Below are 24,722 nucleotides of genomic sequence, written 5' to 3'. Positions count from 1 at the left end.
TCAGCAGTTCAGATTGGATTGCTAACTGGCTCAAAAAAGACACTAATCCTCAAGATTTCATAATGGTAATTTAAAACCTGAGACAAAGGGACCAGTAAATGAACCAAGAGTAATATTTCTATTTTCCTACACACTATACTTTGCTGCTACAGGGTGGCAAAGGTGTCTTGAGAGGAGCCATGTCAGTACAGCAATTGGAACATCTAGGCCAGGAGTGTCAAACTTATTTCATACCGAGGGCCGAATGGCATTCATGATGCCTGCTGAGGACCGGAAGTGATGTTGTTAGGCAGGAAGTGATGTCATTAAACAACACATAACCAAAAATAAGCACTTTTTCTCACTTAGGAATTCATTAACTACAAATGGCAGAAGAAAAAACACGCAAATCTTTATCATATTTCAAGATATGGGAGAGCCCAATTTTCATGGGAGCTGCCCTTTTAAACACCTCAGCACTGCTCAGCAGCTGAGAGCCTGAGGGCTGGATAAAAAGCTTCCGTGGGCCACATCTGGCCCCCGGGCCTTATGTTTGACACCCCTGATCTAGGCCATGGATCCCAGTGGATCCATGGCCACTTCAGACTTCAGTGGATCCCAGCCGAAAGATTGCAATACAGTGGCCTTCACAGGTAAAGCACTTCAGAAGGCATGGGGGATGTGAATCACTACTAGTTCATGTGTCTGACATATTTCCTCAGTATTTGGTTCTGTTTGTCAGCACAAAAAGCACGAAATTGGAAAAGCACAAAACTGGCAAACAAAGCTTTGCTGTATATTTTTCCTTCTCAGAGTTTTTGTCCTGCAGAGACTCTGTGCATGGCTGCTATGGTAACTAGGTTACTGTGGAATGTGTGCGGAAATTTCTTTATATAATTGTGAGAGGCACAGGAATCTTTGCTAGTGCTACAAGCCTATAATAGGCAAATACAAAGCATGCTCTTCACCACAGAGCTGGAGTTTTCCTATCACAAAGCCATTTCAAGGGAAACTATAAAAAACCGTCTTAACTAAGTGCAAGCTTACCAGGAAGTAAATCTCATTAAATTCAGTCAAACTTACTTTGAGCATACTTTGGACATGTTCTGGATATATGCAAGGGAGGGCACCAGGATGCAGGTCTCTTGTTGTCTTGTGTGCTCCCTGAAGCATCTGGCTTTGTGATAGGAAAACTCTAGCTCTGTGGTGAAGAGCATGCTTTTAATAGTATTTGCCTATTGTAGACTTGTAGCACTAGCAAAGATTCCTGTGAGATACAGAAAGCTGGACTAGATGGGCCTTTGGCCTAATCCACCAGCGATCAACTTCTTATGGACGGGGCACTAAGGAAGGCATTTGCAAAGCCCACAGATTACATTTTATCAATCCACAAAAAGCAGATTTCCATGGAAGGGATCCATGAGTTCATGTTCCTGCAATGGTATACATTTCTCAATAGCATAATTTGCTCACATCAGTGAAAGGCTATAAATGGTTTTGCATATGCTGATTGTGCTACATGATGGGCTTTGCCATCTGAATTATTTTTGTTCAATATTACTTTAGATGTTATAAAGAAAACGATGTGTACCTAGTTATTATGATTTTAACTGTGGCAAGGATCTTATATGCTAGATATTGGAAGGACTTACCAATACCAATGAAAGATGAATAGAGAAAATAATGAATGTGGCAGAAATGGACAGATGCTCAGAAATTTTGGACCAACAACACAAATGGAGCAATGGAAACCCTTTTATGCTTGGTTGAAAATGAAGTTTTAGAAATATATGACCGTGCATTTAGATGATTGTATTATATATATATACGTTATATTTGATATATGATAGACGAATGAAAAATGATATTAAGAGGTAAATTTAGAAGAGGAAATTGATTAGGAGATATGTAACGATTATTAACTTTAGTGATGTATAATAATGATATATGATTTCCCGCACCCTTATTTTGTGTATGTAGTGAAGTGTGTCATTTTTTTCTGTGTTACATGTTGTGTGTTTTTTATAATTGTTTTTGGAAATTAATAAAAAATAATTTTAAAAAATGATGGGCTTTGCCATCTTAAGCCTGTTAATGCACCTGTGGGTTTCATTCATGATAACGAAGGCAATTGGCTGTAAGAGCACAAGGACATAGATATTTTGATACAAAGGGGAAAATATTGCGATAATAAAATCAATGGTACAAAAAATTGCAATAATAGTTTAGGGGAAACTAGAGTAATATTTCGCACAAATATCAATGGTCTGGCTCCCAGCCATGCATAATTTGTTTGCAAGATTGCAGGTACAAACAGCTAGTATGCAGATGGAATCTTAAACAGTTGGTCTTGAATTGTTTGTAAAATTTTGTTTTGCAAATTTTAAACAGACTTGTTGATTTTGTATACTTTGTTTTCTGTTTTAGGGCACAATCCTAACCAGGTCTACTCAGAAGTCCTATTTTGTTCAATGGGGCTTACTCTCAGGAAAGTGTGGTTAGGATTGCAGCCTTAATCGACTTTATATGGCTATTTGGAGCCACTGGCAAAAAACGGGATGTAAATTGTAAAACAAATAGCGCATGGTTACAGTGGGAATATATAACCAGTATTGTATAACTGCAAATCAAGTTATGCCCTGCAACAGTTTAGCTCAGAGTTGAGAAGTGGCAGAACCACAACATCGCACCGAATTTTGAATCTTTTTAAAATTTCAGCAGAGCCACCCCATTAATGTGACAAAAAGCCCCACAGAAATGCAAACACAAACCCATCAAAAGCACCCAAGGGATGAAAGGGCATGCTAGTTTTGCAACCAGAGCACCCCTTTCCAAAAGTACACCTGTTCTAAACAACCCCATAGGAGTGTTGGGAACCCCATCTACATCCTTCCTTTGAAGAACAAGACAACACTCAGATAGGTTGCTAAGGGATTGTTGATTGACACACTCATTATAATGAGAAAATAGCAATGCTGTCTGTACTCAAAGGTTTAGGATGTGTTGCTGATTTGCTCCATGAGGAACGGAGGCTGTATTGCAGAACAAGAATGAAACTGAGATCAGTTCCTTATTTAGCCTTAACACTGGAACTCCAGAGAAATCATGATAGGAATTGGTTCTAAATATGGTGGCCAAGGTTTATTAAAATGTTTTCAAAACGTACAATATAGATTTTGGAAACACCCAAGTTCAATGCTTAATTTGTAAAGTGAGAGATGTAGCACTTCAACTTGGCAAGAAACTGAAAGTAATGACTTTGAACACTCAATGCTAGCAGGACAGGTTGTGATGGTTCCAGGTGTTATGGCAGAAAACAGACATCCCAGTTTAATGCATGATATGGGAAATAGAGTCTGCTCTGAACAAGCACTTTGTTCTCACTTAGGATCTCATTTATGGCAAAGCAAATTTTGATCATACTTTCAAGATATGGGAGAGCTCAATTAACACATGGGCCATCCTTTCAGCAGCACCACGTCTGCCATGATGTCACTTCACAGTTCAGCAGCTGAGATGTGCTCTGAAAAGGGAAGGTTCAAACCACTTCATTGACATTATCTTGTACCTTATTCACAATCGACACCCCATGCAGAGGTGAGGCAGAGAGTAGTTTGCCCAAGGCCACCTGGTGAACAGCAGAAGCATGGCTCTGTTTGTAGCTGTCTTTTAGCAATTACATCATAGCAACTCAAGATGTCTTTAATTAATCCCTTTGGAAACACATGAAAATATTATGTCCAAATCAACAGCATGTACAACTAGTGCCCAAAGATGCCAGTTAACACCACAGCTGTTTCTGAATGTTTCCACTCTGTTTGGGCGCCAGTGGCATCTGCTGCTCAAATTTTAACAGGTTCTTTGTTGTGACTGTGAACACTGCAATCCACAATGCCCATATTGTATCTTGGAAACTAATGTGAAAATTAGACCCCCTTTTCCCTGATGCAAATGTATTTTCATACCTTGCAGTGTCATTTCAGTTGCATACAGAGAAAAATAACTTTAAACAAAAGACTGGCCAGCCTCATCCTAACAATTTTTCTCACCAACGTAGACTATATGCAGTGGAGAACTTACTCCTTGGAGGGTGATAGTAGCAATTAAGAACAATGTGTTAGGTTACCACTGGCTATAAATCTCCCATTAAATCTGCCTGAGCTTAATTCACAAACACACAGATCTCTGAATGGACTGTGAGATGGAGTAGCAGCGCCATCCTTGGGACAGAGGAATGCTATAACAATCTAGGCCTGATTTGCTTTAGTGTTTCACAGTCTGGACAAAGGACTGGTCTTACTGCACAAGTGGGGGTATTCCTTTCAGAATCTTTTACAGGATCACATCAAAGCCTCCCTTTTCTAACTCCCAGTAGCATGAGAGTCATTTATTCAAGATGTGATCCCATGGGGGGGGGGGGTGTTAACACTGAAAACACCAGGGTGAGGCTGATGGTACAGTTATCTCCAACTTGATTGCTGCTCTCCCTTCCAGTGAGGGTAGCGATTAAATGCTAGAGACCCATGTGTTCAGTGCTGTTCAAAGAATTGTTATATATACTCCAGTGGTATAATTGCACCATCAGTAAGTGCCTCCCAGGCCATTGGGTGGGAGCAAGAAGGGAAAGTTATAATAAGTAATTCATTGTGGCATAATGGTTTCCCCTTTAAGTACTCTAGAAGGTATCTGCAAAAAGGGACATTAAGGCTTATCACTAGAATCTTCATTTAAATTCCACAGCAGGCACTGGAAGATGTGAAGCAATAATAAAAGAATATGTGGTGACTTTTCATTACAGCTGAGTAAATATAAGCACACACCACAAACCTGGTGAAAAGGAGGGAAGATTTCCAGTTCAAGGGCTGAAAGTTTTAACCAGGCTTGAGCCTGGTTCCTCTCTATTTAGAACTTAAGCACTTACGCCCATTCCCACACAACCACTTTATAGTGTCATCAGAACAACAGGAAAAGCTGGTGGTCTTAAACCTTTTTTGTGCCATGACCCCAATCAGTAAATAAAAAAAATAAAGTATGAGACCGAGAACCCCACTGTTGATCCCACCCACCCCCAGGACTCCATCCACCCCCCATAATGCCCTCCCAGCACTGTTTGCTAACCAAATATTCTTATTAGAGAACAGAAAAAGTTACCATGAAGCCTGCCACTAGTGAAAGCTATCTTATCATAATTGTTAAGAACCTGAGCAGGACTGGGGCACAATCTCCTGGCACCTGAAAGGGTACACCAGATGCCTCCCCCTTTACCTGGTGGTGCTCTAGGCCAGTGTTCTTCAACTTTTTTTATTCCTGTAAGTTGCCATGACCCCACAATTGGGGCCTCGCGACCCCAAGGTTGAAGAACACTCCGCTAGACTAAACAGGTAATTTCTCATATTAGATTATAAATAAGAATGTACTGTTTTCACACACATATTTTTATTGGGGGTGGAGATAATTCACAAATATCTTTTAAAACTTTATTTCAAATATATACACTGTATTCTCTGGCAGATGGCACCTGAAGCAGTGCAGCAAATGCAATATTTTAGTCTTAACTGTGCATCCTGCCCTAGTTGCAAAGAACACTGTAACAAATGTGAATACTGACAGGATTCCACATTCTTCAGAGAGGGGGAGACAATTAAGGAATCTTGTTCAGCATTATCTTCTTAAATAGTCATCCTGGATGTTCTAATTAGAACCTGGGTGTGCGTCTTCTGAAAATATTTCTCTCTTCAAGAACTCAACTGCCTCTTCTTTCTTCAGCTTTTGAAATTCCTGGTAATGAACCTCAATTTTTTTAAAAAGCAGAAAAGAACGTCAGTTTAGAACATCACTTAGAAAAAAACAGAAGTTAGGTGCTCAGTGTCCTGAGCTGTTGTTGACACATCCTCCCACAAACTGAAGGAGAATTATGCTTGTGTAAGGGGGTTCTTCCACAAGGAATGAGCAGAAGGAGTGCCCACGATGGTACATGCATGCACCAAAGCTTTAGGTACCACCCAGTGTGCATTTACCACCCAAAAGCACAGAGATTAATAAGTCCAACAACTCCAAAATACTGTAAGGCCGCAATCCTAACCCACTTTCCAGCACTGACATAAGGGCCATGCAACTCTGAGGTGAGGGAACAAACATTCCCTTGCCTTGAGGAGGCCTCCATGACTGCCCCCCAACTGCAGGATGCAGCACATGCCCCACTGGCACAGCTATGCCTGTGCTGAAAAGTTGGTTAGGATTGCATCCTAAATTGTTTACTTTCTAATAAAGTTTATGCAAAGCTTTAAGTACAGGAATTCAAACAGTTAAGCCAGGGCTTTTCAAACTGGGGCATCACAACGCCCCAGCCTGCTGGCCGTGGCCCCTGCCCCCTTAAGGGATGGGAGCAGCCTGGAGGCAGGGAGGAGGCAGGGGCACGATCCCCAGGATTGCACCGCTCAGGGGGGCTGCATACAAGTACACGTACCTAAGCCCCTGCAGCCTCCCGGGGGTGCGGGGAGACCAGCGCGGCCTGCAGCAGGGCTCCCTGCAGCAGTGAAAGTAGTCGTGCTGGGCTCCCCGCACTCCCAGGAGGCTGCAGGGGCTTAGGTACGTGTATGCAGCCCCCCGAGCTCAAACCCAGAGAGTTTGAGAACCACTGAGTTTCCATTAGCTATTGTGTCTAGATACTGTTTACTAGCTTTTCCCAAGTTATGATCCAAAAGTTAGAGGTTCTGTTCAGTGGCGGTCCTGGTATTGGTGCTGCCCAGGGCCATGACTACAAATTGCAGCCCTCCCCCTCTACCAGCTAGACAGCTGCCCTTAACCCCAGTCGTGCTGGTTGCCTCCTGCCCAGAGGCCTACTGAGAGCTGTTGAGACCAAATATGGCTTCCCCAACCCTCAGAGGTCCTCGTAAGGCCTTTGGAGGCCTAAAAATATCACTTTCAATTTCTCAGGGAGACTGGAAGTGATGTTTTATGCCCACAAAAGGCCTTCTGAAGCCCAAGGATGCCTCCCTGGTCCTCAGAAAGTCTTCTATGAGCCTAAAAAGTCTCTTACAATTTCTCAGAGAACCCAGAAGTGATGTGTTTAGGCCCTCCAAAAGCTTTATGGGGCCCTCTGAGGATTGGGGAGGCCACACATGGTACTCCAGCTCTCAGAAGGCCTCTGGATGGGAGGCAGCCAGCATGACTGGTGGGGGGGGGGCCTGCATGGCTGGGAGGCGCTCCCCCAGACATGTCCCCCAGGGTTATTTGACCCCCTGGACCCCTCCCTGGTATGCCATTGTTTCTGTTAATAGTTCACAGAACTGTTTCTGTTCATAGACTGTTATGTTTATGGTTTCTCTTCATAGTTTGTCACAGAATAGTGAGATACCATACCATTATTGTTCATCTTACCAGGATCACGTGATATCCCAAAAGCTGTAGGTGCCTCATCTTCATTGCCAACCTTCCTCTGGGATGTCTTGAGCCAACGCAGAAGGCAGATACAGGAGCGCACAGTACTGCTAACCTAGGACCAACACTGGAGTTGTAATGAACTGAAATGCAATAGCCTGAAGAACACTGCTGTTTACAGTCTATGGAAACAAAAAGGGCCATAATTCAAAAAGCTTCTCTCTCTGTGCAGCAAATGGATATTTGCACACATATTTGCTTCTGCGGTTACAAGAGGACTATCAGGGCTTCTAGACTTGGTTCTCCTGCTCCCACTTCACAGTTCAAGATAGGCATGTAGAACCTTGTGCATGTGCAGTGCAGCAGGTCTGCTGTATCACATGGACAAGCTTTAGTACCTGTAAAGTATTAGGGTTGCATTACGATGACTATCTTGCCTTGTGTACTCCTCCCAACTTATGCCTGGATTCAGTTACAAATTATATTCTAATCATGCTGAATTAAACACACACACACACAGCTTCCCACATTTCAAGTTGCAAGGAACTTCCAGAACCCTCTAAGTAGGATGTTAAGGGTTGAGGGCTCACATGCTTCTTCCATTCCCACAATAGCTGTCACCAACATGCCCAGGGAAGATGGGGAATGAAGAACAGGAACTAGCAGTCCTCTCTTTCCACCAGCAAATCCCTTGGGCTTCTTAGCAACTAAGGCAGGAGCGATAACAAAAACCTTAGCTCTTCAGACTATAAATAAACATATTGCGCTGAAAAACATAGGGCACAGAAGTGAACAGATCTAGATCTCCTGACTAAAAAAAATCTGGAGAGACATTTTTCATTCAAGAGACATTCAAGTGAGAAAATTCAACAATTGTTGCAAAAATTTTATTTCACTTATACATTCAGCTGTTACCTCTTGGCCAATGTTTTAACAGAAACACATACAAACCCCTAGGACAGTGTTTCTTAAACTGTGGGCCAGGACCCACTAGGTGGGTCATGAGCCAATTTCAGGTGGGTCCCCATTCATGTCAATATTTTATTTTTAATATATCAGACTTGATGCTACCATGGTAGGTGACTGCATTTGGGAAAATGTCACAGATCTGTACTTTTAACAAGCTACTATGCATATTCTTTTGACAATGATAGTAAATGGGACTTACTCCTGGTAAGTGTGGGTAGAATTGCAGCCTAGGATTCTTAAAAATTTTCCTGCTTGATGATGTCACGTCCAATCATGACCACTTCTGGTGGGTCCTGACAGATTCTTATTCTAAAAAGTGGGTCCCGGTGCTAAATGTGTGAGAACCACTGCCCTAGACATTCAATTGTCTGGATAACATCAGTACAAAATAAATTATAAAAGAACCTGAAACATACTAAAATTTTAACTTGGCTTATACGTTGAGTCTCAGCATTCACAAGGGTTCTGTTTCCAGATGTTAATGGCAAAAATTGCATTATAGCAAATCCATTTAAAAACAATGTGCCTCTGCTAGGAGATTTGAAAACAGCCTTGCAGATCTTTGTAATGCATTGAGGAGACAATCAGGCACTTAAAAAGGCTTCACTCAAAGGAAGCAATCTCTCCCTTCACCAGGAGCTGCAGCAGGGGGCGGAGGGGGCGGCAGGAAGAGAATAGAGGAGATGATAATCACTGCCATTTAGCATTCTTTCACATGCTCAAGGGGAAGGAAAGGGTCGCTTGCCTCAGAGTTAAGCTGTTCTAAGTGCACAGAGAGAATGATTGATGGATTGTCAGCTGGATTGTCAGCTGGCTTCCCTCTCTTGCATTAATGAGGCTATTAAATGACTTTTCCCCTCTAATTTAAAGGGCCCTTCTCATTGATTGAGATAAAACCATGCGTGAAAAATCTGTGGATAATTAGGTTATACCTGTTTCTGCTACGTGCATATCTAAGACAGACCAATGCTGTTTTGCTAGCACAAAAGAGAATTAAACCACTTTCATTACTGTTCTTTTATTGTTGGAAAGTATGTCATGGATTGAGAAAAAGAACTTTATGAAAAAACGAGTTTGATTCACCTCCACCTCCTGATCCAGCTCTTAGCTATTAATCTCAAACTGGTTTTCTCCATGCTTAGAAACAAGTCCAAGATTCAATAGCTAGGAAAATAGGTTAATTTGTTCTCCTGTATCTAACTGGGATTAAAAAGGGTAGTTAGCTACTGAGAAAACTAAATTTGCTGAGAATGGATTGAACTTGCAAGTTCCAGAGAGGGTGATAGTGAAAAAAGGGATTTTGAATCAAAAGAAACGATGCAAATATCATCTTGAGTCCTGAAACTTAGAAAAGCAATTTGGAATGTTGTTGAGACATTTTAATTCTGTGCTGCCAAGAATAATATTGGTATAATGATGTTCTGGATTTTAACTGTTCATTTATAATTTTATGCTCTAAGTTTATGTATTAAGTTTTGTAAGCTGCCCTGAGCGTTGGGGAAAGACAGGGTATAAATGGTTTAAATACATACAAACATACATAAAGTTTTAGACTATGCGTCCTCACAGTTCAGAGACTGAAATGAGACACCTCATTCCTGGCTCTCAGGGAAAACATGCAGGAACACTCCTGCCCAAACTGGGGCAGCTTACAGCAGCTGTTACTGAGACAATGCTCTTTAACAATGCTCCACAAATATTCCATGAGAGGCAGTTCCTTGAAAATATCTGTATGTTGTGATGCCTGCTCAATGCACCCCATTTTTAATATCTAGTGAAAATAAAACAGCTGCTTAGAGACTGTGTCTACAAAGTTCTCAGTATAAATTCACTGTTGATGCTCTACTTTAACCTGAACTCACAGCAGCAGCCACAAAGCATATTTCTCATGGTAAGCTTCACATCTTCTGGATACCGTTCGGTTAAGAATAGCTTGAGGCTAATCTAAATACGGTAATGGGAGTGCGAAACTCTTTTCTATGAGAAGTACAAACAGTGACAAGCAGAGGCTCAGCTTTCTCCTGAGTAGACCAAGTAACAGCAGCAATTTCTTGTATAACCCTCGGCCAGAGGTTCTCAAACTGGGACACTGCAAAACCCCAGCCTGAGAAGCCCTGCCTCTGGTCCCTTAAGGGGTGGGGGAAGGCAGGGGGATCGTGCTGCTGCCAGAATGGGAGTGGTTTCGTTTTTTACTTACATGGAGCAAACACCAGAGTCCTGGGCATAGGGGGTGCCCTCCACAGGGTTCCCCATACCTCCAAACAACTAAATATAACAAAAAATGGGCAATTCCGGTTTTTGCTGCCAGGACTGCAGTGCTTTTGCCATGTAAGTTAAGAAAACCCATCCCAACCCCAGCGGCAGCACAATCTTGGGGATCATGTTGCTGCCATAATCCCTCCCCGCAAACACTTGCCTTGGGTCTCAAACTCCGGAGGAGTTTGAGAACCAAGGCCACAGGCTGTAAAACAGCAGAAAGGTATTAAGAAATTGGCTTTATTGGTAGGAAGTGTTTCCCAATCACCTCCAGTTGTTCAAGAACTGCACAGATTTTTCCTTCTTACTTTCAGCCTCAAAGAAGCCACTAGTCTACAAAAGCACTTACTAGCTCACCCACCTACACTGGGCTAGTCCCACCTACCTGGCTAGTCTAGCACACCGGTGGTCTTTAAAGAAAAGAACAAAAGCAGGACATGGAACCAGCTAGCTTCTCATTACTTCTGCTATGTGAATTGCTTTGAGAACCACTTTTGTTGTGGATGAAAAACAGAACAGCAGCAGCAGCAGCAACAACAGGTAACCAAAGCATACAAGCCTCCCTGACTGGCTGGCTGTAAGAAATATTTACTTATGACACACTGCCAAGTGAGTAGCTTTTTATAAACCTGATCCAACAGAAAAATATTTCTGCAATACAGCACAGGGACACTCCGTTAGCAAAATGAACCTTCCCATCTTTGTAAACTGAGAGAGAGAAACAGCTGGTCTGGAGAAAAGTGATCACACAGCAAATTAAAGAGAGCTGATAACCAAATCAAAGCACCTCTGAATGTGGGAATCATCTGTCGACTGATCTGCTACAGTGTCTGGCACCACAGTTCTTCTATCTGCATCCATTAGGATTTCAAAATCTGGAAACAAAGGCAAAATTTTAAGTTCTAAAAAAAATAAACCGTTACAAGGGTACCTCTTTGGCCTAAAAGAAACGAGTGTGGATGATATACCTGCCTATTGATGATAACACTTTACGCCTCTGATGAAACTAACTGTACTGCATGAAAGCCCATCCTGTGATCAATGTGCCAAGTCCTTAAGGTACCACAAGAGTCTTAGTTGTGAAAACAAAGACTGTTTCAGTAACTGTTAACTAGACATTTTCTTCTTCCTTTTCAAATAAAGGCAGCTACAACTTTTGCTTCAGCCTTGGGGGCCGTTTTAAAATGAAGAAAAGAGCAATTATAGGTATGGGCTACAATCCAGCAGAGACTCAGGTGTGCTTAACAGCCCAATCCTATGCTTCCCAGCACCCACTGGAGAAGTGGTGCCAAAGCAGCTACCACTGTATCCTGTGAGAGCGGGAAGCTGCTGGGGTTGTCCTTGGGGACTTTTGTCCCCTTCCACCCAAGGAAAGTCCTGGCCCCAGCAATAGGTCTCCTTGCATCTGCGCTGGTTATTTTTCTGGAGCAGAAGCAAGAGCCTCCATGTTGGGCCTTCTGACATGGAGTTCAGGATCTGGCGGAGCAAGGCTGTGCAAAACCAGAAGTGGTTTCCAATCACAATTCTCAGAGAATCAGAGGGATCTGCAGGGCTCCCCACACCCCCTGGAGGCCAGTGCCACCTGCTAGCAAGTAACCTCCCCTTCTGTCCCATCAGTGGTGCAATCCTGGGTATTGCGTTGCTGCTTCCCCCACCCCACCCCCACCCCTTAAAGGGGGATAGGCCAGTGCTGCCCAGGCTAATGGGTCGCAACCCACCAGTTTGAGAACTGCTGACCTAAGCTGTACCAGGTGAGCTACAGCTCAAGCCAAGGATTGCCTGTTTGCTCATAGCCTCACTATGCTCACCTCAGGTTTTCAGAATTTAACCAGTATTGATTATATTGTAAAGGCAGTGATATGAGATTGCATACCTAAGCTGTAGCCATGAGCCAACTGTACATTTGACTGAAACAGGCTTCTGTCGCCCAAAAGTGTAAGTAGCACCTCCTGAACATCCGGAAGATGAAAAACAGGGGATGTCAATGGATTCTCTAGAGATAAAGCAGTTGGCTTGGTGGAAGAATGTCCATCAAGTTCTAGACAAGCATTGACAGCTCGCAACATCATTTCATTCTGTTCTGTATTCTGCCGGCCTGGGGTGGAAGGGAATAGCAACATAATGGCTCATCAGCATGAATCAACAGTTTTCTCAATCACATTTCTAATCACAACTTTGATGAACAGAAGCACAGTATCTTTATAGGACCAACCTGAAAGTAATCCAATGCCTTTTTGTAACACTTGGAAAGCCTGAAACTGAAATTTTTGTAGCCGCCAATTTCTCCAATGTAAATACAGAAGCATACTTAGATTATATTATAGAGATGCCTAGATGCAAATCCCTTACATTATGAGACAAACACATATGACAATTTTTAATCATTACATGAAATCCCAAGCAACCAAAGAGGAGCAAATTAAAGCCACATTGGAAGTGAAAATGCTTTGGTTATACACCATGCTTTGGTTATACAAAATATTCTGTATTCTAAACTTCTCATCTCTGTTTCATTCAATATCAAGTTCTTTAAATAATGCACATGGTAGAAAGTGTTCAGTTAATATTTTCAGGAGTCATTCAGTGGCAAACGACAGCACTGAAATGTAGTGCACATCGACAACTGTGAAATTTCATGGTAAACACATTAAGGGCCCAATCCTATCCAATTTTCAGCGTCAATGCAGCTGCAATGCAGCCCCAAGGTAACGGAAGGTTTGTTCCCTTACCTTGAGGAGACCTCTGTGACTATCCCCTATTGCAGGATGTGATGCACACCCCTTGACACAGCTACATTAGTGCTGGAAAGTTGGGTAGGGATTGGGCCCTAAACCACTTCATAAGTAATAATCACTGCTTATCTATTTAACTAGTGAACTGATACACACCAACCACATTACCTTTGAGATATGGAAACGATATGGAAAAGAGCCCCCCACTTAGTAACCTCCTACTTAGTAACTAAGAGGAGGCAGTGCGAGCAGGGGCACTGCTTTGTAAGGAGAGAGTTAGAAGGACTTGGCTGTAACTATCCCAGATTATTGCTATTCTACTATGATACTTCGTCTAGAGCAGGGCCGTCCAAATCTCAGCCCAGGCGCAGGGTTTGGACAAACCTGTCCACCTGGTGAGTGGACCTTACCTTTCCGCCTTACCTTTCGCTGTGTGTAGTCCTCCTCGATCGGGAGACAGGGACCGTATGGCTGGATGTCCTGCTATGTAGCCTTCTGGGACACTGGGCAGCAGTCGCAACTGCCCAGAGAGTCCCTGTCACCCAATCAAGGAAGACTACATGCAGTGACCAGGTGGAACGATAAGATGCAGTCTGAACAGGGACCACATTTTTGGTACACAGCAGTCACAGGTTTAGCAGCTGCTGATCTAGAGCAGTGTTTCTCAACTACTGGCAGGGGTACCACCAGTGGTGCTTGATGTGGTGCCTGGTGGTGCTTGCAGGACCCCTGGTCACCTACTGCTTGGCAGCAGGACCAGGGACTTGATATAACAAACAGCAGTAAGAGGCTCCAAAGCATGCTTTTCTGTGCTCGAAAAAGCCCTCCTGTCCACTATGAGCCTCTTACTGGTTGTTGCGCCACTTCTGGCCTCCCAACTCAGAAATGGCAACGATGTCATTGCCAGTTACTTCCTGTAGTACTTCAAATCAGTGGACCATGTGAAGTGGTACAGCAGAGGACAAATGTTGAGAAACACTGATCTAGAGACATGTATCCTGGCAAAGAACAATTAGGATTTTTTATGTCCCATGGAATCCTACAGCACCAAAATTTTACACATTCATCCTCCTATTTCTGCTTATTAGTCCTCCCAACTACCCATGAAGTAACAGATAGAGACCTCACTAAACCTTTTCAACTGAATCCCTGCCCATATTCCAGCATATCACTGAGGTGTCAAATACAAAAACAGTTATCAGTAGCAAAGCAGAGCTACACTAGTCACACAATAAGATTATTTCTGATTGACTGCAGGGAAAGATGAAATTGTTGAATACCCTGCTTCCAAAGTGAGAGAAAATATGATTGGCACTACCAAATTGTAGCATACCATGAGGAAACAATAGCTTACTGTTGAAACAAAAAATGAACATTTCCTCAGTCTTTGAGGACAAACGTACGGCAGTCTCACACAGTATTAGCTTTGCACATATATGCTCACACATAGGAAGTAATGCGTTCACATCCTAATGTTGCATTGCCTTCATTCTGAATACAAATCAAGAATAAGTTTCAGACCTGATGCTAGCAGATCATGGAGGATTTCATCTTGCATAAGTTGATCAAGTGCAGGTTGGGGAAGATATCCTAGAATGCAGAAAGAATATACAGCCTTCAGTAAGTCCACATTAGAAATCCTGGAGAGATGCTTATTCAAGGCACTATTCAGAGTCTCAAGGAACCTTCAAAAGGGAGGGAAAAAAAAACAGAGGTTGCCTTGCATAAAGATCAACCAAAAAGACATTATATCATGATAATTTTCATATGACACACCTGAAAGCAGATGGCACTTATATTTGCACAGATACACATTCCAACTTCTTAACAGAACTCCCACCCCCCATGATTTTATAGTGACTTCACTGTATGAAGAGCAAAGGAATTCCTAGTTATTCCTACATGTGGTGTGGCTTGCCTTGTTCTGTACTGAAGCAATGACCTCTGTTGTGAATACCAAATTTGTTTTTTGGGTGGTACAGAAGTGCCCTAATGATTCGGACTGCTCCAAGAATGCTTCAGTTCCAAATATTTTTATTCATTTAGGGCGCAATCCGAACCAACTTTCCAGCACTGACGTAACTGTGACAATGTGACATGCACTGCATCCTGCAGTGGGGAGGCAGTCAAGGATGCCTTCTCAAGGTAAGGGCATATTTGTTACCTTACCTTGGGGCTGCTTTGTGGCTAGGTCAGTGACGGAAAGTTGGTTAGGATTGCGCCCTTAGTCACATGCACTGTTTCGCTTACATATTGGTCTTGCTTGCCACTGAAATTTGATTCTTATGAAGAAGGTTCCATTTCTAAGTAACATTGTTACTGCCTCTGAGAGATCTATCATTCATTGATTTGCCTGCCTATGCCAATGTCCATTAACAGCCTTTAATAAAAAGATCCATAAGTTAGTTGTGTGGAAAGTTATATCACTGCATTTAGCTAACCTTTCTGGTAACTACCATATTACATAATTAAAAACTTCCAAAGCCAGAACCTACAGTGCATTTTGATCTTTGGGGGTGTGATTGAGAAGAGAATAGGCTCGAAGAACAGCCACAATATCCTTCACGTTCAAGGGCGTAGGATGAGCGATCACTTTCTCAGCAAAAATATCCATCAGATCAACTGGCCGAAAGCCAAGATTCTCAAAGGCAGAAAGAAACAGGACAACCTAAAATCAAAAGAAAGATCCTACATAACTTGCATTCCTGCAGTTCAGACCATTGTTTTGACATTTTCAAAATCTATTTTACTTAACAGTGCAGTCCTATTCATGTGTACTCAGAAATAGGTCACAATGAGTTCAACTGGCCTTACTTCCAGGTAAGTAAGTAAGTATAGGATTGCAGCCTAACAGCGTAACACAGTGATTTTCAACCTTTTTCATCTCATGGCATACTGACAAGGCACTAAAATTGTCAAGGCACACCATCAGGTTTTTGATAATTACCAAGGCACACTACGCTACCAGTGGGAGGCTCACATCCCCATTGGCCCTACTAATAAATGACCTTCTCCCAAATTCCTGTGGCACACCTGTGCACCACTTGCGGTACACCAATGTGCCATGGCACAGTGGTAGAAAACGGCTGGTGTAACAGTATGAATGTCTGTATCAGTAGGAGGTTTCCCTATACATACTGAATTCAACGGTGCTTACTTCTAAGGAGGCAAGCATAGAATTGAACTGTATGTTATTAAGTTCAAATATGTGCAACTGAAATAAATGCATGTTCTTCCCCTATTTCCCCTTGCCTCAATTTCTCTTTTTCCTTTATTGCTTCCGCCCTCCAACCGTCAAACCAAAGTTATTGTCTGTTATATAAACATTTCTAAACCACCTCTCTGTCTGTTTGGGGAACACTTAAGGCAGTGTACAATTTTAAAAATAAAGCAGTCACTAAAAATCACATAAAACTATACAGTATATAAACTAACAATAAGAAGCAATTAAGAGCAACATACAGCCAAGCCCCCAAAGCAACCAGAAACCACCATATGCAGCCAAAACCCCCGAGGAGCAGAGCAATTTTAATCATATAGAAAGGGGCAACAAGGGCTGAAGCAGGCCTATTTTAAAATTATAAGCTCCTTCATTACTCTTGCACTTTGTAAAGATTCATGCACATGGTGAACACAATATCATTCTAAACAACAGACAAGCGGTTCCCAAAGTGTACATTGCAGGTTGCCAGCTGCAAAGCAGAGACTGCAGCTTTAGCCTCTAAACAGTGTAAGGAGACTCAGCTTGGTGGGTAGAGCTGCAGCACATGAAAACAGTGTGCTGGTGCCTTTTCAGCAACGGATATTAAGTGCGTATGACTAGCATGAAGGCTAGTTTTTTGTTTTACAGTACAACTGTAATTCAGGGCTCCAGCTGGCTTCGTAAAGGATATCAGCAATCCCATCAATATCATACACAACATTCTAAAACTGTACCTGTTTTGTGTCCCACATATAGAAGGTTGATGCTGCATAATCTGCTAGTGCAGAATAAAGTGCGCTGTTGCGGTACATAAGGTCCTTGCAAGATCGCAGAATAGTCAGCAATCGCCAAAATGGAATTCCCTGAATATTTTCTGATACACATGCAAGAGAAGGAAAAGGAACAAACAAGAAATTGTGCTCAATGCCCTCCAAGACATCATTAAAGACAACTGGGTATCATTTATCAAAACCATGAAACAACAATGTATCACTGTAGACCAAAAAGCTGCTCAGAGAAAGGATTAGCACTAGTCCAGTGAAATAAAAGAGTCTAAGATCACTTTGGGTGGAGAGAAAGGGGATGCTGTGAAAGAACAAGCAAGAAGCTCCCTTGGGTAACAGAACCCAGTTGTACTATTCTTTGGGTCCTGGACAAACACAACTGGACAGTGCTAATCTATACAGGTGGAGCCTATCCACTGATTTTATATACCCCCAGATCCACATTGAATCAGACTTAGTTCAAACTGAACCCTCCGAAGGCAACTGGAGCAGCACTCCGGTTGCCTTTGGAGGGTTTTCTGCAGTTCACAGGGGCCGCAGGCAGATGTGTGTGGCCTCTGTGGGTTTCAGAAGGGGGCCAAAATTGCGGATTTCCTTATCCATGGTTTTCTGTATTCGTGAGGATCCGAGCACGGATTCCTGCAGATACTGAGGCTCCACCTATTCATAGAACTGATCCTAATATAACATAGTATAATTTCATGAAAACTGTTCCTTGAACCTTTCCCTTTCATCATTCATTTTTGGTGTATTGTTTTTCTGCTCCTTGAGAAATGGCTCTGCTTTACATCCTATTACACTAAACAGCTGGCCTCCTTCAGTTTAAAGGAATTGAAGGTAAGAACAACATAATCAAACTGAGCAGAAACTAAACAGAAAGGCAATTTCACATATTCATTATGACTTACCTATTACTTTGTTACTACAAGCATTCAAGATAGGAAGAGAGCGGTGATTCATTTCAGCCAGCACACTGAACATGTGTTGAGCATTTGGGACTGTAAATTGGTCCAACTGACTCAAGATCTTGTTCTAAAACAATATGAATTAAACATTCATGTTACTTTCCTAACCTGACCAAGCTTGATAATTGTCTTTTGTAATTAGGAAAAGCAAAATATTTTTCTCCAGCAACCTTTTCCACGTGCATCAACTACCAAGCAACTATCGAGAATGATTTTATACTCGGCTAATTCAGATTTCTTCTAGACTGCTGTAGACTTCCATGGGGCTACAATTTACTGCTTTTCAATCAGCAGAGCAAGGATCATTGATGGTACTTCACACAATGGCAAGTGGTACTTAGCCTTGTAGATTATTGCTATTTGCAGAAGGACTATGTGGCACTGCTCTACTCGACCCTCCCACACCAGAGGTGGAAATGCCAGGAAAAGGGAGTTATGTGGCAGCCAAGAACTTGGCCTTCAGAAGAGGCACAGATTGGGAAAGGAAGATGAAGAGTTGAAGAGAGACCAGGAAGTAGCAGTAATTGGAAAAGTCTCTTTTTTGTTACAGGGTTGATTTTGTGGTAAGCTGTCCCATCCTGCATGTATCTGCCATCCCTGGAAGCAGCAGTACAGATCTGAGCCTACCTATCTGCAGATTTTTCGATCTGTGGATTTGGCTCAATGGGGTCCTCCTCCACATTCGACCCAACCGAATTCTAATTGCAGCTAATTCTAGTAAAATATTTCCACTCACTGAATAATCTGTATACCAATTCCTGTAACAGGTGCCATGCTAATCCCCATTTTTTACCTCCACTTTGGTCTTAAGCGTTAGTGGTGCATCCTTCCCTATACACTTCATCATGGTTTGCAACATAAAAACATTTGAGATTTTGGGGATTCGCTGCTCCACCAGTAACCTGATAAGAAAGATAAGAGATTAGAACTTGCAAGTGGAATGGACACTACCACAAGAAGAAATAAGTGAACATTAAGACATGTAGAAAAATAATAAGATATGAATGTGATAGTTTAGGTGTCATATTGTTCACTTGAAAGGAAATGTTTTTTGAAATACTAAATGATAATAGTTTTACTGCCTGCAAATGTTCTTATGACAATAGAGCATTTGGCTCGATTTCATGTCTAAATGCAGTGGAGGACTGGGATCATCCTTGCCTGCTCTGTCCTCTCCCACTCTTGGACCCACCTGAAGCTCCACATTGGAATATCACATAGATCTAATCCCTATGATCTAATCCCATCCTGTTAAATCGCAATATATAGCACATGGGTGTCAGACGGTGACATGAAAAAGGAAATGTGATTTCATTCCCTTGCCGCTTGATTTGGTGCTAAATCAAATCCATGAATCAACATCTTAAAAATCTTTCCTTACCAAATATATTGAACCATTTAGGTCCAAAGCAGACAACAGCTAAGAACTCTTTGATATGTTAAATATGTATTTATATTCAGCTCTGGTTGCTAGAAATGAACTAAGAAACAGCAGGCTTCTTTGGCATGACCCATCTCCCCTCCTACTCTAAGGTCCTCACAGTTGGCACTTGGATTACAGAAGAGGGTACTAGGCACTCCCAGATGTGCTATCACAGGAAAGGGGGAAAACCTGGCTACTCCTATCCCACTTTCCAGTGCTGACGTAGCTATGACAATGGGGCATGGACTGCATCCTGCACTGGGTTGGCAGTCACAAAGGTCTCATCAAGGTAAAGGAGCATTTGTTCCTTTACCTCACAGCTGCATTGCAGCTGCCTCAGCACTTGAAAGTTGGATAGGATTGGATCCTAAATCTCATTAATTTAATATGCTGAAGGCAAAACTACACCCTTTCGTAAATTTGTAATTTGGCCCAATATGTCTCTTGTTTTAATAATAATAATAATAATTTGATTTAATAATTAAATAGGACCTGCACCACCTCTGGAGGTAGCTCAAGTCTGAGGAGAGCAGAGTGGCTTGAAGTTGCTCCTTTCTCCGCGGGGACAGGGGTTGGAATCAGGCATAACTGCTGGGTACCAGCCCCACCTCCAGCTCCTCGCATGCCTGCCCCCAGGGCCGCCCATCGCCCGCCCTCCCCCTGCCCAGAAACGCCTCCTTCCCTCCTCCTCCCCACCCCCCACACTTACATTTGCTGCTTGTGCCGGCGCGAGTGTGCTGACACAAGCGGCTGCAGGGAAGCCACGGCGGAGGCTTATGCCAGACTCCGCAGGCCGGCGCTTCTTGGAGCGCCGGCCTGGTTTCCCTGCGAGGAGGCGCAAACAAGCTTTATGGTACATTTGCAACCCTCTTATGCCGGCCCAAGCGACCTGGGCCGGCATAAGGCACCCTTTGGATTGCGACCTTAGTTTACATCATACAACACTGCATAGACGCATTTTACTGACAATAATGCTCTTGTACAAATATGTCCATTCTAAATGATCCACAGCAGAACCACAGTGCCTATAAGAAGAAAATATAATTCTTGTTCTTACTGAAGTCCAACTTGAAGAGCTTCCACATTTTTGCATGTTTCCATTCCTTGCAAAGTGGTTGCAATAACTGAAAGACACCTGTCATCAAACTCATTGAGACGTTCCTATTCAAAACACAAGAAAACCCTGACTGTTAGAAGGTTTCACTGGTTTTCATCCACCTTTCAATTAGGTCTAGCATCAGTGTCATATGTTGGAGGGAACAGGGTGCCACACAGGTTACACTCTTCAGCAAAGAGTGACAATGTTTGCTATTAGCAAGCTGATTTTAATATTCAAGTTCCTCATCTTAAGTACACCTTTTTAATAGAACATTTATATGTACTTTTATGTACATTGTTGATTTGTAGTTGCAATGGGATCAAATCCAGATCTATTCTTACATTTTTCAGAAGAGAAACTGGAGTATAGAGTCCTTCTAAGTGAAAAACACATTAAAACTGTAACAAGAGCACTCAACAATGCACTCTACACCAGGATTACATTCTACTATTCAGCTGAGGACTCAGGAAGAACCTACGCAGAATCAGGTCACTGCCATGGATTTGGCAGGTGGTCATTGGCAAGCCACAAGTCCCAGACTTAGGCTCTTACCTGGGACAATTGATAACACTTACCTTTGAGGGCTCTTCTAGGGATTATAAACCAACAGGAGTAAACAATGAGCGCTAGTCCTATATTGATACTATTATTGTTAAACCATCATTTCAACTGTGTATGGGCCATGCTATGCACACAGTCCCATCAATCATTCTCATGCCCCAAGTTCCACGTGCTATAACCATCTCTTAAGTGATGCTTGGCTTCTAGTGATCTGGCTTACCTGGCATACCCTCAGCAAGGTCTGAACCAACCGGGTGTTCTGTGGGACTCCTAGTTTCACCACAGCAAGCAGGCTGTACACCAAGTCATCACGCCACATATACTTGGCCTCGTGCATCACAACCTGACACAGCTGGCTAAACTGAGGATGTTGAAACATCAGTTGCCTCTCATAATGCCTCTGGTCTTCTGAGAGTTTCTTTGTGAGCATCCACATAGTAGCAAAGCAGTTACTGGGATACTTCTGGGAGAGAGGATTTTTTGAAGTCAGGTCTAGTACATCACAAGGAGATATACACTTTTGAAGATCTTCAAAGAACTGCTTGGACTTGCTCCTTCCATCCTCAACAGCACTTCTGTCTTCCTTTGAGGACACCGAGAAACCAGATGGAGAATGGGTGGATTTGACAGCCGTTGAGCCAGGGCCCTGTGCACAGTCAACTAACCGAACATTGGCCGTCTTCTGTTCACTTACACTGGCATCCTCCGCATTAATAATCAAAGTATCTTGAGAAAAAAACCTAACAGATGGTTGACACCAGCAAGGAGATTCAGACAACAAAAGTTGCCTCAGGTTGAAATGTTGTGCTGTATTTTTGTGTTCATTAATCCCCAATGCAAATGTCCTCACTGCAGGTCTAAAAAAAGGCCTTGGTGCATAATGATATACCTGCCACTGTCTGACCGACCTTATGAAACAATCCAATTTCTTATGCATTTTGCTGCTAAGCATTTTAAAATGGCTTCATTAAAGACAGTGATTTCATGAGATTCTTGGAGCACAAATGAACTAGCCAGAACTGGGTCATGTAGGTTACCTGTTAAATGAATTGAACATAAAAGTTTTTATGAACATAATCACGTTTTATCTTGCAACTTTGACACAGGATAACTAAAACATATCAAAGACTAGGGTGACCAGATTCAAAGGAGGACAGAGTGTCTCTACCTTGAACCACTATATAGAACAGGGGAATTCTGGCAGGTGCAGCTCAACATAGAAGTGTTTAAAAAGCTGACTCTGCCAAAATTCCCTCTTCTATACAATGGTTCGAAGTAGAGGCACTCTGTTCCCCTTTGTATTTGGTAACACTATCATAGACCACTCTGTGTACAACCAGTTGTGTGCCTACCATAGACTTCCCTGTGGCAAATGCCCCAGGCGCCAAGACCCTGTGGAAGCCTCTCTGAGGCTCATGACAGGAGCAAAACTGTGCTTTTGGTTTTCCAGAAGCAGTTTATAGTGCCGGGGAACCTCACAGAGGTTTTTCCGGAGTGGGCTGCAGTTGCGCGAGGTTCCATGAACCTCTGGTGAGTAGGGGGTGGAGGCGATAGCCTGCGGGGGGCGCCATTGTGGAGCTTTGTCCAGGGTGTGGGGCTGCGGAGATCCACAGCTGTGTACAGCAATCTGTCATTAACAGGGTTAATCAGCTTCTTAACACTGAGTGATAACCCAGCTCTAGTACTGTATAATACAGACCAGTGGTTCCCAAACTGTGGGTTGCAACCTGATTTTTGGTGGGTTGCCAAAGTGTGATGGAAAGATCAGATACCTGCCTGAAGCCCAGAGCCTATACAAAAATCAGAACAGAACTGTAGGTACTAATTACCCTGCAAAGAGCTCAGCTCTTGCAGTTTGCAAGCATGTGTAAATGTAGAGATAAATGTATGAGTGTCTTTTCTTTTTTATTATTATAAAATGAAATGTTTTTTCTTTACAAATCTCCTTTTCTAAAAGTAGCAAACCTGGGTAGGTCCGATAGAGTGCCATTTAAAAAAGTGGGTCCTGGTGTTAAAAGGTTTGGGAACCACTGGTGTAGACACAATTATGGGGGGGAAAGAAAACTGGCAGGAAGACTTTACTCAAACCTCACTAATGCACAAAATAAAAAATAAATCTTACAGCACCTCAACTAGCCAACATATTCCAGCACAAACTTTTAGAGCACAGCGCAGGCCACCAAAGGTTGTAGAGAAGCAGTTGCCGGAAAGGGCAAAAAGTTACAGGAGGCTAAAGAGGGGCAGTTGGTGACCCTGCTGAAATTCTGCAGGAGAACCACCAATTTAAGAAGTACCTCAACTTTTGAGTTCAGGTTGCTGGAGGCAGTGGCAGCAGTAGGTGGAGGACAGGGCTCCTTGTCTTCATTACCTGTCTGACAGGTTGGCTGCCATGGGAAAGCTGCTAGGACTGGAGGCATCCTTAGGCTGCCCAACAGGGCTGCTCGTGGGCTCTGAAGCAGAGGGCACCAGGAAGCAGCCGACACAAGGCCAAGGGCAGGCACCTTCCCGGCCAAGCTGCACAACAACCCTAACCAGGGGCAGATCCAGGGAGGGCCATGGATGCAAGGTCCTCCCCCAGACTGCCAACCTAGCAGGAAAAGGCACCCAACAGGATGGCCAGGAGCTCAGGTCTACCCGCCTGGAAGAAGGGGCAGCAGAGCGCAGTTGGGGTGGGAGCCCAAGTCTACCCACCCAGCAAACCTGGGCCAGAGAGGCCAGGCTCAACTGGGAGCCCAGCTCTACCTGCCTGTAAGGGGTGGCTGCAGTCAAGGTGGAGCCCAGGTCTATCCACCCAGCAGACCTCAGGCAGAGAGGCCAGGCTCAACTGGGAGTCCAGCTCTACCTGCCCAGAAGGTGTGGTGAGTGGTGGGGGTAGTGGGGGGGCCAGGTCTATCTGCTTGGAAGGGGCAACTGCAGTCAGGAGGGGAGCCCAGGTCGACCTGCCTGTAAGGGGCAGCTGCAGAGAGTAGTGGGGGGGGCCAGGTCTACCTGCCTGGAAGGGGAGGCTGCAGTCGGGGGGGCAGGTCTACCCCTCCACCAGCGGAGCTGGGCCAGAGCCCTGCTGGGCGGACCTGGGCTGCCACTCCGACTGCCCTGGTTGACCTGGCTCTGGAGCTAAGGGAGCGCTCATGGCTCCCCCCAACACAGACACTGGAGACGACCCTCGCAGACGGGGAGGCCGGTCTGTGGCCAGGGCCCACCTCCAGGCACCCACCTTGGCGGTCCACCTACCGGCTACTTCGCCCGTGAAGCACGCGCGCGAGAGCCGCCATCGAACAGCGAGCACGTGACCGAAGCCGGTGTACGGAAGCCTTCAGGGGACGAAAAGCCTCCTGGTGCTTCCGCCACCGCCTCCTCCTCCTCTGGCTCCT

The 24,722-nt window shown here is 43.6% G+C and overlaps 1 protein-coding gene across 1 annotated transcript; it reads right to left on the bottom strand.

Moving 5' to 3' along the window:
* Positions 1-5,407: 5,407 nt before the first annotated feature.
* Positions 5,408-24,635, bottom strand: FASTKD2 (FAST kinase domains 2). Its single transcript, XM_066636628.1, has 12 exons — positions 24,566-24,635; positions 21,572-22,388; positions 20,749-20,852; positions 19,062-19,170; positions 18,212-18,335; positions 17,253-17,392; positions 15,812-15,984; positions 14,838-15,001; positions 12,458-12,679; positions 11,372-11,459; positions 7,360-7,474; positions 5,408-5,769 (listed from the first exon to the last, which is right to left on the bottom strand). The coding sequence occupies exons 2-12, from the start codon at positions 22,301-22,303 to the stop codon at positions 5,671-5,673; spliced, it is 2,070 nt and encodes a 689-aa protein (XP_066492725.1). The 5' UTR covers positions 22,304-22,388; positions 24,566-24,635; the 3' UTR covers positions 5,408-5,670.
* Between the last annotated feature and the right edge of the window lie 87 nt (positions 24,636-24,722).

The sequence above is a fragment of the Tiliqua scincoides genome, chromosome 1 (assembly GCF_035046505.1).
Source record: "Tiliqua scincoides isolate rTilSci1 chromosome 1, rTilSci1.hap2, whole genome shotgun sequence".
Taxonomy (NCBI): domain Eukaryota; kingdom Metazoa; phylum Chordata; class Lepidosauria; order Squamata; family Scincidae; genus Tiliqua; species Tiliqua scincoides.
The sequence above is the reverse complement of the archived record's forward strand: the minus strand, read 5'-3'. Positions and strand labels throughout refer to the sequence as shown.